The 17685-nt window shown below is 41.1% G+C and overlaps 2 protein-coding genes across 3 annotated transcripts; one reads left to right on the top strand and one right to left on the bottom strand.

Moving 5' to 3' along the window:
* Nucleotides 1-11697: 11697 nt before the first annotated feature.
* On the bottom strand, nucleotides 11698-12764 carry LOC144714378 (Pathogenesis-related thaumatin superfamily protein). Its single transcript, XM_078589102.1, has 2 exons — nucleotides 12634-12764; nucleotides 11698-12556 (listed from the first exon to the last, which is right to left on the bottom strand). The coding sequence occupies exons 1-2, from the start codon at nucleotides 12707-12709 to the stop codon at nucleotides 11880-11882; spliced, it is 753 nt and encodes a 250-aa protein (XP_078445228.1). The 5' UTR covers nucleotides 12710-12764; the 3' UTR covers nucleotides 11698-11879.
* A 194-nt stretch (nucleotides 12765-12958) lies between these two features.
* Nucleotides 12959-14976, top strand: LOC144714490 (uncharacterized). Of its 2 annotated transcripts, XM_078589245.1 has the most exons (5): nucleotides 12959-13320; nucleotides 13718-13889; nucleotides 14120-14152; nucleotides 14303-14400; nucleotides 14481-14976. In XM_078589245.1, exons 1-5 carry the CDS (start codon nucleotides 12982-12984, stop codon nucleotides 14679-14681), a joined length of 843 nt encoding a protein of 280 aa, XP_078445371.1. In that variant the 5' UTR covers nucleotides 12959-12981; the 3' UTR covers nucleotides 14682-14976. The 2 variants fall into 2 exon arrangements, with proteins under 2 accessions (XP_078445371.1, XP_078445372.1); XM_078589246.1 differs by lacking the exon at nucleotides 14120-14152.
* The last annotated feature ends 2709 nt before the right edge of the window (nucleotides 14977-17685 follow it).

The following is a 17685-nucleotide window of genomic DNA, read 5'->3' as shown; positions in this document are numbered from 1 at the left end:
CACTAATGTAAATATGTAATCTACAAGCTAATCATATAGTTCACACCGAGCTCAATATTGAATGGTATTGTATTCTTTTGTTATGTGCATTTCATGATTGTAATAAAGTCCATGAATATATGTTCTGATTAAGTGCGTTATGATAAAATTCTAATATTGAGATTAGTGGTGTTCTAAATATTCTTATTTCAAGTAATACTTGAGCATGATATCATAATATCCAATTAGAATAACACAAATCTATTGTCACTTGTACGATGAGTATGCCTGATTACGTAGCCATTAGTACGGAGACTCTAAGTAGAGATAGTGGGTGCTCTTTAGGAAACAAATTTGATGCATTGATCCTTGTGAATTCATGAATGATATTATGTGAAAATAGTACTCAAATTGTTCAAATAAAATATATGAAAATAATAGAAATCAGTGAATAAAATTCACCCATGCATCTTTCTTTGACTGTGTATTTCTTCTCCTTCTCTCCTTAATTTTCCTCTCCTTTAGGTAGTGTCCCGTCGCCCAATATATGTCTAATATCTGATATCAGGATATCTGATATCAGGATATCTGATATATGGATATTAGATATCAAATATTGAGATGGTTTCTAGTACTGAATATTGGATATTGGATATTGGATGGATAGAGGAAATCCGCCCTATTGGATTCGTCCATGGAAAACACGTTTCCATGGATGCAAAAATGTGTCAATCGATTCACAATCGACCTTTAAAATAAAACATTGAATGTATCTTATGGGTAACTTGTTCCACCCTTGACTTTGCTGCTCTGAGATTGTTCTAAAGCCATTAATGCGTCCGACCTCTAGAAGTATACACGCAATAACTCGACGCTTGGATCTCCACGTCTTCTTCTTCGATTCTTCTTGAAAATCTAGAAGGTCTCCTCACCATGAAGACACTCTCCCTTGGATGAGTGGAGAAGATAATGGAGAAAGGGAGGGCCTCTCAAATCAGCCTTGCATGAGTGCTTAAAAATGAGACCCCTTTACCTCTTTATATTTCACTTAAGGTTTTTCTCAAAAACCCTACAAAGTAAAATATATCAACCAATGCCCTTATGACCTTGTGCGTGTGACCCTCTAGGGCCATGTATCATTCTAGTTAATGAATTTAGTGGCCCGATAAAATTTATTGACCAACCTTATTAATTAACTATATCAACATATAGATTAATAAATAAGGATCGATTTAACCAAATCGATAGGTTAAGTTTCGAGCCCGTGGGATGCCAAGCTATACCTCGTGCTCTAGAAGATACCGAGTAGTCTTGAACTCTCTCATGGAACCTTTACCGTCACCACTAACCGTATATGTATAATCCATCATCCGCTTGAGACTCTCGAACGACTTAGGGTATGGATTATCGTCAAACCCTAATCCGTCATTCGATTAGTACTGATGTGTAACGGGGATCATTGGACTACTCGTTCTCTAAAATCCTCACTACCATGACCAGAGATTTTTGTGCATCGTCTTCCTTGAGTCAATCTCCTCTTAAACCGCGAGCGGATGATCCCCTCTTGACCACTCAATCATCTCTGTAAGCTTCTTACTACATCCGATCTATAACTTATTTGAATCCCATGATTAGATGCTCATAAATCATAGTCAAAACATAGCCGTCCACACACGAGATGTCATTGGTGGCTCAGGTCAGTGGATCACTTATACAACCGTGACTTGAATCAACCTGATTGGCATTTAGGTACAATACTATTCAGGGATGTGTATGGATCAATTCAGTGAACTCTTTCTCCAAAGAGCACCTACTACCTATCCTTAGTGTCGCCACACTAATAGCCACATGATCAGCTATACTTATCGTATAAGTAGGATCAACTAGTGCTATTCTATCAGGATAATTTGATGTCTGTATCGACTATCTGTCGAATAAGAATATTCAGAATACATGTTTAAATACTAGATATCACTGCATTATGATCTCATCATATTCACTAAGTCATTGCATGTGTTCATGGACTTCATTATAAACGGCTCACGGAGAAATAATGAACGTAAATATTTTATTCAATGAACTTAAATAAACATGGTAGTGTGATTGACTTGACGGCCACATAATATCCATCACACCCATTATCAGATATTGAGACAAATATTGGCTAACCTCAAACAGGATAGATCCCAAATACAGATATTGGAGTTTGATATCCAACTATTGGTTTTCCATATCTTGATATTGGTTTTTGATATTCAGGTATCAGATATTGAACATTGTATCTAGTTTGTATCTGGTTTTAAAAAATTGATTTCTGGATATTGATAAGATACATTGTCCCATGTGGAAGAAAAAAATTACAGTTACATATAAAATGTGTCAGTTCCATCTATCGATAAAACTTGGTGACTCATTACAAATGTGTAGTATGACTTGTCCCCAACTAAATGGCAGAGTTGGCCACATTCCCTTTGTTCACATACCTCCACCCAAGAGTTTTTAAGCCCACAATGTGCCAAATTATTTTATTATTATATAGTTTAATATTATTAAATTACTTTTATTATACTAAATTATTTATCATACATAAATATTAGTAGATTAAGTTATTATCATACTTAAATATTAGTAAACAGAGTTATATGTTTTATAAATATATTCCATGTAGTTATCATTGTCTCAAATGTCCATAATATGATTAAGCCAAAAAGTTATTTATCTGTATCTTATTCGATTGTCAATATTAATTAATAAGTGAATTATTAATTCTAATCTTCAGTATTTATTACAAATCATTGATTATTAATTATCAAGTGAAATGAACAAGATCTACACTTAAATGTAGATTTAGTAAAATCCTTGACCTTGGTAATGAGGTTACTGGTGAAGGTGTTCCCTAATCTCCATTACACATTAGCACTAACTGAATGTCAGGTTAGGATTTGCTGATCAACCATACCCTAAGTCGTTAAAGAGTCTCACACAAATGAGTGCTTATACATAAACAGTAACCAAGGACAGTAAAGGCTCCATGGGAGATCATTTGAGACTATATCTTCTAGATCATGAGGTTTTACTTGGCACCCCACAGGCGTGAAACTTGACCTATAGATTGGGTTAATTTGATCCTTAGTTAATTAATATATGTAGTTAATTAATAAGTGATGGAGCACACCAACCTTATCCACCGAAGACAACTTCAGAGCCGCCATCATTGTCATCGACAGCCCCGCCGATCCACGTCCAGCCCGACGGCATGTCAAGGTGTCCGTGAAGACACTCGGGTTCAAGTACCCCGGTTAAAGCACGTTCATAATTTTTGCATTTTGATCTCCGTCGGTTCGTGCTCGTTCGATTCATCATTTTACCGTGTTTGTTCTCATCGTGTCCATATCCATTCTGTCTTGTATCATGTCATTTTTTTTAGTCGTTTTATGTTTGTTTCATGTGTCAAGGGTTTTCTAAAATAAAGCGTATTTATAGTTTGTTTCAAATGGGGCCCCAAATCATAAGGGCCCCATAATGAACCCTTTGTAAGGGCCCATCATGGCCCTATATAAGGCCAAGATGGGCGCCAAAACGGTTAGAGATCTATTTTGATTTTTTGGAAGTTACTTTTGGTCGAGATCTCTCGTAGGAAGAAGAAGGGGAAAGGAGGAGAGGAGGATGAAGAAGAAGAAGAAACAGATAATAGAAGGGAGGTGGGAAAGGGAAGCTATCAGTCTCTACGGTGTACCCTTCCTGTATTGGTTGATCTAGTGCCACTGATGGTCCCTCAAGCGTTGCCCATCCACTTGGACATTGCACACCTGACTCCGTTGTCCCCATTGGGAGTGTGATTCACGCTCAACGACTTGCAGATCACTCGACCTCTCTAGTCCGTGCGCCTATGCCCTTCTCAACTCGTTCTAGGTGCGCTATGCCTTGCTCAAGTCGTTCCGGCAATTTCTGGCATTCGCCAATCGCTACATTGCCTGATTCACCGTGCAAGTTTGGCTCGCATCCCTAGAACGGTCCTCGCTCCTCCGCACCACGTACAAGGAACTATTGGGTGTTGATCGTGGTGTTGACTTACTGCAACGCTGACTTCATTCCCATGCCCACGTCTTGGACGGCCGTAGTCCTAGTTCACAACGATGTTGCATCGGCCATCCGGTGTTCTTTGGGTGCACCGAACGCTTGCGCCAGGAAGTTTCATGTCTCTACAAGCCGTAGCGCCTACAGCGATATACGCGTGACCTACTGCTCGTGCCAATCTCGATTGGCCCCCACCTAGTGTCAAACTGCATGCCGCACATCTGTGACTCCTTTCGGACGTGCCCGTGCTGCAAGACTGAGAATCTCAATTTTAGGGGTTAAAATTTGTCATTGGTGATTGAGATTATTCAATAAAAATATTTGTTTAACCGTACTTAAAAATACATAGTTAGTGATGAGTACAGATCGTCCCCACAGGGAACGATGATTAAGGAATTACTTTCTTATACTAGTGATGATCAACGAGAAGATCAACCAAAACAAGATTCGAGGTTGGGAGCTAGTGATATCGATTAAAAATACGTAAGTCATAAGTTAATTTAACGTAAATAAAAGAGTAAGTGCAAGTGACAAACATGATGATGGATGATGGTATGAACGATGATAGTGATTAGATTTGGAAAGGTATGGTGGAAAGGATAAAGAGAGATAGAAAAGAGAGTAAGTATGATTACGAACCCTAATTATGTTAACTTTAGTCACGAGAAAGAGACAATGTAAGGCGAAGAGGCACTTACCTTAGATCCTTACGTTCCGCTAGGATCACAGCAATGTACGAGTGCCGGAAAGTTCCCCCTATTCTCCAATGCTTCATCCCACACACTCAGGACCCCAAGAACACTCTTGATGGATCTCAAAACTCATTATCTTTCAATCAGCCTACACAAGTAGGAAGCAAGTTCAAGATGAATTTTACAATTATCCTGGACTCTATTTATAGATCATAGGTGTGGATAGAAAGAGGGGGAGACGAAGCAACGCTGAAATTTTCAGCAAAATCAGAGTTGTAGATCAAAAGTTATGGCCATTTGAAGTTGAAGAAATCCTAGCCATTGATATTTTCTCTCACCTCATCATCGTCGTCATTTTCCATGCATGTTGAGAAGTCAAAGCGCTCTGGATTCCACACCGCTTTGTATTCTGCGTACGCATGTCATTTTCCGTGTGGTGCCTGTAATTTTTGGTGCCACGTGTGCCTAGAGAGAAGAGAAAATGACAAAAGAAAATAAAATAAAACAAAAAAGAAGAATAAGATTCACACTGATGTGGCGACGCATCAGCGTGCACCATGTTAGGCGCGTTGAATAATAAATTATTTACTAATGTGGCTTCGAGCACCACCTCACCGCTGCCGAAATCCAAAGAGAAAGAACGCAAAAAGTTCATTTTATCTTATCTCCCTCGGTCTTCGCAGCATTTATTACAAAAAAAGAGGTTCTTTTTTTTGGTTCGTCCACATCACCCTGCGAAGATTAATATAAAAACAGTTTTTCGTTAGTATTGATTGCAATCATCGCTTCGCGAATCGCAAAGCGATGATTGTTGCTGAAATGTTTGGCTGACGCCAGTCATCAAAATAGACTCTAGTTCCTTGCCATTTGACGAATCGAATGGCGACATGTGGCACGCAAAGTAAAAAGCGCTCAATATATATATATATATTGTATGTATAATATTTAAAATTTCATATTAATTAAAATAAAAGCCCAAAAATGCATATAAATATATATTTCGACCCAGAAAAATCTGATCTTTCCAAATGTCAAAAAATTCTAGAAAAATTATATTCTTTTTGAATCTATTGTTAGAAAAATCCCAAAAATCCATAAAATTCAGAAATGCATTCTAAAAATAGATTTAATCATTTTAAGATTGATAACATGCAAATATGAGTAATTTTAATGCAGATAAACATGTAAATATGATCATATAAGATACTAAAAATGCATGTTATCAAAGACTGCTGCACCAACATCGTCTGGTTGTTGTGTCATCGCTGGTCGACGAGCTTGCACCGACCCTTAGTCAGGCATGACACTCGACCCAAAGTTTTGCCTCTCGCATTGATTGGACTGCTCATGGTTTCCCGTGAGATCAGGACTAGTGTCGACGATCGACTCCTTTTGCGCCCACGCTGCCTGGTCTTGCCCAATGCCGTCCCACCAGTCATATCATCTGAGACTTGTCCGCATTGTCCGTCTGCAGCCATGTCACAGGTTCCCCGCTATCGTAGCTAATCGGTCATGATGCCCGCTTTGTGCGCCAACTGCTTGGCCGTATGCTGCTTTGAGCCGCAACACTCAATGCACCGCTGAGCCATCACGCCGCCTCACTTCCTGTTGGTCATTGCATTAACCCGCTCCCGTCGACGAGCTGTTGCCCGCTGCTCGCATTCGCCGTTAGACTCAGCTCGTGCCAACCCATCTCAAGGTTGTCTGCCAGACTTTGTTGGCCGCTTGAGCCACTTTGCTGCTGACCATTGAAGTTCATTCATTTGACGAATCGAATGGCGACATGTGGCGCGCAAAGTATATATCTATATATTGTATGTATAATATTTAAAAATTCATATTAATTAAAATAAAAGCCCAAAAATGCATATAAATATATATTTCGACCCAGAAAAATCTGATCTTTCCAAATGTCAAAAAATTCTAGAAAAATTATATTCTTTTTGAATCTATTGTTAGAAAAATCCCAAAAATCCAGAAAATTCAGAAATGCATTCTAAAAATAGATTTAATCCAGAAAAATGCATATGGGTCAAGCCCGTCTGTTACATGTAAGCACCGACAGAATTATTCCATTCGACACCGTAATCACATTCATCACTCTGACGAGAGTCAGAAGGTCACCGTCACCATCACGAGTCGTCCCTCCTAGACCTTAGAGCCCTGCGAATCCCCAAGAGTCAAGGCCTGCACGTACATTCTGCCTAGGACAGTGCATCATGTAGTCACATATCCTTAGGGATTTACCCGTTGGACGACGTCACTGATGATGTCCCGCATCATTTTGGTATCAGAGCATCGTCTTGGTGGAGTCGGATGACGTCCCCAAAGATATCCGACATCAATAAGCTTGTCTAATAATTGTTATTCGACCATTGAAGTTATTGAGTAAAATAATATATGGGGCTAGAGGGTCACACACATAAGGTTAAAAGGGCATTAGTGGATATACTTTATTTACTGAACTTTTAGGAAAAAAATTTTAAGTAAAATATAAATAGGGAAAAGGGTACCTATGCCAGCTAGATTTGGGCGCTCCCCATTCTTCCTTGTCAATTTCTCCTCAACAAAAAACAAAGTCTTGATGGTGAGAAAATCAACATGATCTTCAAGAAGACTTGGAGAAAAAGAAATTGAGGTCCAAGAGCCCTCGAATATGTGGATATTTCTAGAAGCCAGACATGCAAAAGTACAGCTTCAAAACACTCTCCGAAGGATCAAGTCAAGGGTGGAACAAGTTCACCACATGGTACACAAATTTTAATTTATTTAAGAGATTAATTTGAGATTGATTTCAGTTTCTCCATCTTAGAAAAGTATTTTACAAGCCTCGCTTTATGGCTCTAAAACCCAAAAGTGTGGGAGTTCATCCCAGCTCTATCGCTTTTTCAGTACCTCTTTTGAATTTCTTGAAGAAATTTGGCTTCACTTACCGCTTTAGATAGTGTATCCCTTCAGGGTCCAAGCCTCGCTTTATGGTTGTGAAACCCAAAAATTATGGGAATTCATCTTATCTCTATCCTTTTTTTAGTACCTCTTTTGAATTTCTTGAAGAATTTTGGCTTCAGTTGCCACTTTAGATAGTGTATCCCTCGAGGGTTCATGAATAGTTCACTTTATGACAATCAAACATGCAGTTTGATCTTTCACATTTATCGCATGCACTATTTCTTTCGACGAAGGATGAGTCTTTGATGACTTTTCTCAATCATTCCTCCATGCATAGTAGGTTCACATTACCAAGATAAAGTGTCACAAATTCCTTTCATTTCTTAAAGTTTGACCCATTGAGCATTGGAATTGAATTCACATGCATGCAGATATTTGAAATTAAACTTGATCCTATGAAAAGAATAAATATACTCACATAAACATGGATTTAAATTAGGCATCATTAAAATAATAGAATTTCCCTTTTCAAGATATCAAGCACAAATTTAATAGCTAGAGATGAACAATAAAAAATAAAATCAATGAGCTTTCCTTTGGAATGACTCAATGTTGTCATTAATTTCGGGTTGAATGGGCTTATTTACTATATTTTGAATAACTATTGTGTAAAAGAAATGTAAAAATAAAATCATAATTAAACTATTAATCAAAGGACAATCATATCACCAAATGTGGAACATCTCCCACTACCACTTAGTTCCTTGGAAGAGGTCCTTCATGTTGTTCGCATATAGCCTCAAGTGTATCCACACAATCACTTGAATTATCTCCTCTGCGATATCTTCAACATTCTCACCATCTAGGCATATTGGAAGGACATACATTTTTTAGAGGAAGAGAAGAAAGGGTGCATACACAAGCCTGACTTGCATGGCCAGTCGAAAAATGGGTGCCCCTATTATAATTTTATGGACATTTTCATAAAATTCCTTATAATTTGAGTATATCCACCAATGTCCATAGATCTTATATGTGTGATCCTTAAGGTCCATGCATTAGTGTAGTTCGTTACTTTATTAACCAGCCCTATCAATTAACTATATCAACATATACATTAATAAAATAAATATCAATTTTATCTAGTACTTGATGACGGACGTCGTTGGGGACGTCGTCCGGTCGGGTATCGAGATGATGCTCTGATACCAAGATGATGCCTGACATCGTCAGGGATGTCGTCCGATGGTACCGAGACGATGCTTTGATACCTATATGATGTTGGATGTCGTCAAGTACATCATCCGATGGGTAAATCCCTAAGGGGGTGTAACTACGTGATGTGATGAATCCTAGAAAGACGTACGTGCCGGCTCTGACTTGTGGGAATTCGTTGAGCTTCGAGCTAGGGGGTGGTGACCGGTGACGGTGACGGTGACCTTTTGACCCTCTTCGGAGTGACGACGGTGACTACGGCATCAAATGGAATAATCCCGATGATGCTCGCACGTAACGGACGTGCTCGACCCTTACCTGGGGAATCACTCGTGACATAGTTTTTGAGAGGATGTCTCTCACCTATACTAACCCGAGCGCGGTAGAGTGCAGCCGAAAATACAATGCAAGTCGTAATTTATCTGACGGGTAAGACGAATGATGTACCTCGACGGTGGCAGTGTTCGTCGTCGGTGTCTTCGTCGGTGCACGGGACTGGTATGAGCAGGCGAGGTGGAGGTGTGATGGGAGGTATCACAGTGTAGCTCGAAAGCAGGCGACGACGCAGTGCTGGAGCGTGATGCAAAGAGGACGAGGATGGAAGGGGGCGAGGAGGGTACTACATGGCAGCACAATGCACTCACTGTAGTACAGCGGCACAATCGGCCAGGCAAGTGACATCAGCGAGGCAAGCACACAATCGCTACGATCGTCGACCGGCCAAATGGCTAGGAGGCGCGGTGCATGGCCGCATGTCATGCTGCAAGAGTGGTCGAGTAGGGGCAACGCACAAGCGCGAGCTCAATCAGTAGACCTGGCGTGCAGAAGATGTGTTGTATGGTCGACGGGCACAGGTGATGAACTGGCTCACGGTCGACTCATCGACGCCTGAGTGAGTGACGGCACTCGCATGGACCAATGACTTCGCGCGAGCACAGAGTCACCTCAACACTGAGTAAGATGACATAAACAAGTCGACAACGTACATTATGGGCGAGCCAGTGTGCATGCGGCTCAGAAACCAAGCGGACGGCAAACACGCTGGCAGCGTGCGTCGCTGGCTGAGGCACGCAGTCAGGGCGTTCCGGGCAGTCACGCAAGGCACTCTGGAGGGCAGGGCAATGCCGCAGCAGTCGTCGCCCTTCTGTGCACCCGACAACCGTAGATGTAGCCACCGGGATGGCTGGTATGGCGACCTATGAACCGCACAGCAGGTGGGCCATGGCCAAACTGCGTCGCCGTGTCAACGTGTCACGTGAAGCACGCGCACGTCGAGATATCGCACACGATTGCGTGCATGGGCAGCTCACGAGTACATGCTCATGGGCTCGAGGATGGCGCAGGTTGATCACCCCTTTGGCACTGACAGCGGGAGCAGGACCTTGATTGGCTGGGGCGATCCGCAACGTCGACCGGCCTGGCAGTGGCAGTGGTAGGGCATGGGCCTTTCCTTCCCTCCTTCCTCTCCTCTCTTCTCCTCTCTCGGTGAGACCAAGTAAACAAAAAACTCTTCAAAATATTACCTGGTCTACGTTCTAGGGCACCATCGCGCCCCCTTTTATATGGGCACGATGGCCCTTACTAAGGGCAGGTGTGCCCTTACCGGGGGGGGGACAGTCACTAGCCCCGCCTTCGGCATCCCCCCCCCTTGCGGTTAAGGTAACGACTTCGGGCATGGCCAGCTCGCATAGTGTGACGGGCGGTGTGTACAAGGCCCGGGAATGAATTCACCGCCGTATGGCTGACCGGCGATTACTAGCGATTCCGGCTTCATGCAGGCGAGTTGCAGCTTATCTTATTTTAGGGGTGGATAATCCTATGTTGTCCATATAATCAACTTCTTGTTATGAACTTTGTGGTTGGAGACTAGCAAGTCATTCTCAGAATATAATATTTCATCTAGAAGATATCTTTGGTGTCTCAAGTTTAAGGACCACTAACATGAGCATGACATGAATCAACCTGATTGAGAGTTAAATATGAAATCATTTCAGTATTCCTATTGATAAGGTTAATGAACTATTTTCCTAAAGAGTGCCCATCATCTATCTTTAGTGGCTCTACACTAATGGCTAGAGCATAAAATATACTTACATATAAGTATGATTTGATATTGTTATTCTTTTTTGGATATTTGGTGTCTATCTTGGGTATCTTTTGAATAGGAATATTGTAATATATGTCTAAATAAGAATATTATAATACACTGTTTGCATGAATATAATACACATTACAATTTTATACTTGACCGTTTATATTTAAGTGCGCGAGCAACTCATGATATTTAAAATTGGCTAATGTCATTATGTTTGTTTATGCAATTTTATAAATATTGCATGGTTGAATTGAATTATAAAATTTATAAGTTCATAAAATTGCATAAACAAACTTAATTCAAAATTTTCTAGAATTTAAATTAGGGTATCCAACACGTGGCAGTGTTGAACCATATAATGTATGCAATACCGCTACTAGACTATCAGCTTGTCTGAAGACCAACGTAGAGCGACACACATTGAGCTGCCCTGGCTTCATTCGGGCTGCTCGTTGGCTCAGATTCGGGTCTCTTTAAGTGACTGCTCACTCGCCCTAGGCTATCACATGCTAACTGGGCCATTCGGGTTGCGCGGGGCCGGATAAGAGCATTCATTGTAGGCGTTGAGCCACAAGAGGGTGAAGAAATGCCAACTATTTTAAAATCTGGTTGCCACACCAGACCAGTTACCAACTCAAATAAAAGTCCTATCAAACCAGCTCTGACACCAATTGATATAATTCTCTTTGAACTTTAAATAGGCCCTACATGGGGTTTGCCAACATTTACTTGCTACCATACCCCTATGAATCATGCATTAATCCCAGACTTTATAGAATCACTTAAATTGAGATGTTTAGCCTTAGCCCACATAGGAGATCCAACAAGAACCAGATGAGTCTGAGAAGCTCGGCGAGAAGAAAGAAGAACGAGAAAGACAAATGGAGGAATAAGAGAGCTATGGTAAAGACTGAGTTAAAGGACTTTGCACCTCATCTCCTCGGCGGGCAGAAGGTGATCAGATAACGGGAGGCCCTGCAGGTCCGTAGAGTGGAGGAGTCGTCGAAGGCGAAGCTGAGAGCCCGCGGGCACAAAGACTTGAACAGCGCGGAGAAGATGGTCGGCCTGCAACTCTCCGGCGAGGCGAACTCCCCAGTACAGCAGTACTTGTCCGTCTTCAGAGCCTGACACGCGCTCCGACAACCCACCACCTTCCCTCCCACCCTTACCTCGAACCTCGACGGGCAACACACGTTCAGATCCACCTCGCAGGCCGCGGTCCGGCAGCCAACTCCCCCTCCCACGGGCACCATCTCCACCGGGACGTTGAATCCGTCAACCAGACTGACGTCGTAGTAATGGAGAGTCGACGTCGCCGTCCCGAACGTCATCTCCACCACCGTCGCCGGCGGAGAGCCGGCCGCGCCGCCGCATCTCAGCCGCCCCTCGCAGTCTCCGGTTTCGCAAGATCCCGTTCCGTTCTCGTCGAACCAGCAGCCCCGGCGGCCCCAGATCCTGCCGGACCACTGGCTCGGCACGGGGAACAGCGCCTCCTCGCCGGTGGCGAGCCGGAATCCGCCGCCCTCGGGGCTGTGGTGGCCGGCGCCGCCGAGAATCGCCGGCCACACCGTCCCGTTGCAGTTGTTGACGATCACCAATTGGATCTCCTCTGCACTCCGAAAACGAACAACAGTGAAAAAACCACAAAACGAAGAACAGTAAACGATCGACGGCGATGAATCTCACGGCCAGAGGAGACGCGCGCGCATAAAGAAACGACGAGTAAGAACTTGAAGAACGCCGTCGCCATAGCCATCGTCATCACCAACTCGATCGTCTCCTCCTGCTCGCAAATCCGATCTAGAAGAAGAGACCGAGAGAACCGTCCAGTCTCCCCACGACGCCCACGTTCCCGATTTTAAACTGCGGGTCGTGGTCTTTTGGCGGGAAGTTTCTAAAGCCCAATAACGCTATTGGGCCTGAGCCGGCCCATTTGTAACCGCCAGCCGACTACGTGGCCGTATCGTGGCCACGTCTTTGTGGCGCGATCAGTTAAGTTAGAGACGTGATTTGATATTGGGGGGAGGGAAGAGGATGAACGGAATATCTCTGGACTTCTCTCCTCCATCCCCGTCTTCCTCTTCGCCGATCGATTGCAGTCGTCGCTTGCGAGCGGGAGCTTGCAGATGCGATCGGCGATCGGATTTGAATGCCAAATCTACGCCATTAACGTTGTTTGTAGCTCGGGGAAGGTTTGGCGGTGGAAGTTTGCGGAGGCAGGACGAGAGAAGAAGTCGTGGGTTTGGTGTTCGCGCTAGCCGCCGGGAATCGCCGTATGAAGTCCTCGGCGTGGCACCTTCTGCGACGCCTCAGGAGATCAAGAGAGCTTACCGGAAGCTCGCGCTTAAATTCCATCCTGACGTTAACAAGGAGGTGATCTCGCTGCTCAGATCTAGTCCGATTCGATCCGGTTCTCTTCTTGTTTTGTAAAGGCTTGGTTTTTCTTTTATCCTTATCCGTGAATTTGAGTTCAGTCTTGGAACGTGCGTTCGTAGTTTAAAATTGGTTTTTTCTTTTATCGTCTATAAAAGTGTCACTCTCAGAATTAGGGTTCGGCACTGGGCAATCGTTGCGTTAACGTTATCGATTCTCGTTCTCGAATTTTTGAGCGACGGAGGCTCACGGTTACCCTAAATTTCGATAAATTTAAGTTAATAATCGTCTTCCGGACGTGCCCAATCCTGGCCAAAATCGTGGCGAATCCCCAAATTAATGGATGTCTCGTTCAACCATTACAGTGGTATTGATCAGTTATTGTGCTTTTGGGCAGGCCAATGCTGAAGAGAAATTCTTGAGGATCAAGCATGCCTACAACTCCTTGATAAGCTCAGACCCCAAGGTCAAAAATCAATTTAACGGGACCAAGCCTGGTTATTCTAGTTCAACATATCGCAAGGACGCGACGCGGAAACCTGCAGAATCGGAAGAATTCTATGGCTTTGGTACGCCGATCTCCAATTGTTTCATCCATACTATGTTATTCTTTCGAATGTACATCGTTTTCTTTCCGTTTTCAATCTCCATAATATGATCACTTTGCCGAATATTTTTCTAGAATTCTTGGTTCACGGTATATTTAATTTAATCTTGCAACATTTGCAAGACTCAACTGCTCGGATTGTCGATCAATTGACTTTCAGTCAAAGATCTGATCTACCTGTGTGCCATGCAGGTGACTTTTTGAGAGATGCTCAATCATCAATAGGTAGATTTGCCGTACCCATTTGATCGAGGCAGAAAAAATATCCGACGATCCCTAGAACACAAATCGCTCAATAAAAGATGATATCCGAAACCCAAAAAAAAAAAGGAAATTCAAGACTCTGATGCCGTCTTCCTTCCTCAAATTTTGCAGGGGACCTCTTACGAGATCTTCAGACAGAGTTCGAGAGCTGGGAAGCCACAACAGCGAAATCAAAGGAGAAGCCGAAGAGCCTCTGGGAAGAACTGGCGGTGAGTGAGAATTCCCAGATCTTTTGCTCTAATTTCCCGAAAATAATTGCATTCTCGATCAATTTATTCTTTGGCCGTAGGATATCGGAGAAGAGTTTGTGGAATTCTTGGAGAAGGAGCTCAACATCGTCGACTCAGATCCTGTTACAGAGAAGAAGAACAAGGACAAACAAACTAAGGCAGATTTCTCATATGGTGAAGAAAGCCAGAGTGGTATTAAAGATGACATCGACGAGATCGAGGCTGCTCTGTCAAGGCTGAAGAAGGAGCTTGGTCTGTAGGATTGAAGCACCAGGGAATTTTTCTCACTTGGGCAATTGGGCCAAGCAGAATTCAGCCCCATGGGTGGGATGAATATTTTTTGGAAATAAATTAAGGGAAAATAATCCCCTTTTTCACAAGCTCCCTCAGTCCAACTCTTCTACAGACACTCTTGCACTGTCTTTGTCTCTCTCATTCCCTATGCCTCCCCAATTACTGCTGATACTATAGTTCTAGGTTTCTCTCTATTTTGGTGTAATGCACATCTATTTATTTAGCACAGTGTTAAGAATTAAGAGGTTTTTTGGATGGTTTTTTGTTGTGTTATATTTTAGGATGTAGGATTCGAAATTTAATATTGAATCAAGACGTGATAAACCAAAATTGGGGTTAAATACGCCAACTCAAGGATTTTATTTATGCAACAATAGTTTTAATTTTCTTCTACAGCGTGTGTAAGAGTCCAATTCACGGAGCAGGTATTGAAAAAAAATGAATTTCTTGTTTATATGTTAAGATTTATGTTTAATTTAGGAATTGTATCTTATTAAATGAAAGCAAACCAGTGAAAAAAATTCAAAATAATTCCAAGGAGTTCAGATAATATATATCCTATTTAACTTAATTTATCCAAATTTTATAAAATAAAATTTGAGAATTATACAAAGAAATACTATTGTTGGATCATGCAGGTGATGGTGGATCACAGTGAGTATGCATCGTGTGCTTGGAGTGAAAGGAACAAGTCGGCTTTACCATCACTGATAGCAACAGGAATATCAGTAGCTAAACTCCGACAAAACGATGGAGTGGGATGATTGATGTGGATGTAATACCGAATATAGCTGCAGATATGGATGTGGATATGTGCTGGTGAATGGCAGAGTCGATGAAATCATGCAGAAAGGTGAAAATCTAGGCTATCCTCGAAGATTATTAAATAATAAAAAATATAAAATCACACTAACCTCGTCTTCATGCGCCATCCAGCTGAGTCGTCCTTCCTTTTTCATGAATCTTGATAAAATCATCACTTCTTCAATCCTTCACTCTTGAATTTCAAAAAATCGAGCCAATTATTGACTTAAAAAATTAGTCTCATAAACCTAAATAATTATAAGTTTAAGGGTGCATTTTTTGCATGGATAGAGCTCTATTTGTATATCCAATACCTTGGACAGATATAGGAGAGAAATAGAGAATTCACTTTTTTCAGGGTTTTTTCCTCAATTTTTTAGCTTAGAACTCCTTCTGGATCATTAGAAATCACTTTCTCAATTTAAGAAATCACTTCTTAAATATTGTTGGGAATGTGGATTCTTTCTCTCTTCTCTTCGATCCACATTACGGATTGCCAATGTGGTATAGAATCACTGGTCATTGGCATTGGTATAGGATGTGGATTTCTTCAATTTAAGATATCACTGGTCATTGGTATAGGATGTGGATTTGTTCAATTTAAGAAATCACTGGTCATTGGTATAGGATGGGATTTCTACAATTTAAGAAATCACTTCTTAAGTTTAAGGGTGTCTTTGGAAGTGCCAAAAAAGCATTTATCATTGGCATTAAATTACATAATTTGGACTTTCCTTCCAATCATTTCTACCACATGGATCTTCATACTAAATAAACAAAATGATGTTATTGTGTCTTCCCATTTTATCAAATCACAATTTCACATGTGTAAATGCACATTAAAAAAAGTAAATGCATTTATTAAACAATAAATTTTCAAAAATACATGTCATGTTCGTCAGAAGGAATTGACTGAGGGTTAATCCAATCTTTTTATACAGGCTGCATATTTTCTCATGTAAAAAGTAATAATAGAAAATGTTTCAAAAGATGTGACAGTCATTGGCCACATCTAACAATTGGCCATAATCACAACGAATGGAACTACGATATCTGGTAAAGTAGAATATATCTAAATATAAGTTATTAGAAACCCTAGATTATTCGAAAAATCTGAAATTTAATCTTATGACTTATAAAATTGTGAATTTAACATCAAAAAAGTCTGTGAAAATTCCAGAATTTTTTTGAAAGAATGAGTATCATTCGAAAAATATAATAAACTTTTTAATGTTAAATAACATACATCCATGATCACTTTGATAAAAAATGTAAAATATAGGAAATTACTAATAAAAGTGAGAAAGTTCCTTTTAGTAATCAAGAGGTTACTATTTTTTCTTCTATTAGACTTTGAATATTTTGGCTATTTCAAAGACAATTTTTTGTACTTGGCATGTTTATTAAAACTTTCAACTTCCAGTATCTATCACTTATTTCTCAATTTTTATATTCCCAACATCATGATAAAATGTCGACAAAAACGTATCAGAATTTGTGTTTATGAGCTTCATAGTAATCGGTTATGTTCTTTTCATAATCCATTAATCAATATATCTAATAATCATGTATTTTTATGTTGCATATAGAGGTTCTCTGGGTCCTCTTGCCCTCGGTCACTAAAAAGGATGTTAAGATATGATAGGGGTGATTTTGAAGTATTGCAGTTTATGTAATTCACAAATCAGGATTATGAAATTCCCCAATTTGATATAGATGAAAGGGGGTAAAGAGAGAGAAGCACGAGAAATTAAAGGGATAGAGAGGAGAAAAAGAATGGTCAGAGGAGAGGTTGAACAACAAGGTAGGGATCGACCAAGGATGAGCCACTTAAGACGTGGTGAAGAGGACACAATCATGAGGATGGGGGATTGTAAAGAGAGAGAGAGAGAGAGAGAGAGAGAGAGAGATGTATGGGTCTCAGATGTTGAGAGGATGAGTCAAGGAGTTTCAATTTCACAATACTTTCTTGCTTTTCTCCTTGTGGGTCACCCTATTTAAAGGAAACGAGAATGAAAAGATGGGTTGGCTCTATGGAAGGTGTTGGGTTATGGAGCTATGGTTTCGTACATGAAAAATATTTTTTCAATGAAACAGAATATAAACATCAATTCAAAATTGATCTGTAAAATGAACTAAACTTTATGATAACTTTCTGATGAACTT

Source organism: Wolffia australiana, chromosome 17 (genome assembly GCF_029677425.1).
Source record: "Wolffia australiana isolate 7733 chromosome 17, ASM2967742v1".
In the NCBI taxonomy this organism is placed as follows: domain Eukaryota; kingdom Viridiplantae; phylum Streptophyta; class Magnoliopsida; order Alismatales; family Araceae; genus Wolffia; species Wolffia australiana.
Note: the sequence above shows the minus strand (reverse complement) of the source record. Positions and strands in the feature narration are given on the sequence as shown.

Bases quoted from the DNA above. Each gene is read 5' to 3' on its own strand.
- LOC144714378 (XM_078589102.1), bottom strand. From the start codon at position 12,709: ATGACGATGGCTATGGCGACGGCGTTCTTCAAGTTCTTACTCGTCGTT. The intron at 12,557-12,633 runs GTGAGATTCATC...TTCGGAGTGCAG, and splicing joins CGCGCGCGTCTCCTCTGGCC to AGGAGATCCAATTGGTGATC.
- LOC144714490 (XM_078589245.1), top strand. From the start codon at position 12,982: ATGAACGGAATATCTCTGGACTTCTCTCCTCCATCCCCGTCTTCCTCT. The intron at 13,321-13,717 runs GTGATCTCGCTG...GCTTTTGGGCAG, and splicing joins ATCCTGACGTTAACAAGGAG to GCCAATGCTGAAGAGAAATT. The intron at 13,890-14,119 runs GTACGCCGATCT...TGTGCCATGCAG, and splicing joins GGAAGAATTCTATGGCTTTG to GTGACTTTTTGAGAGATGCT.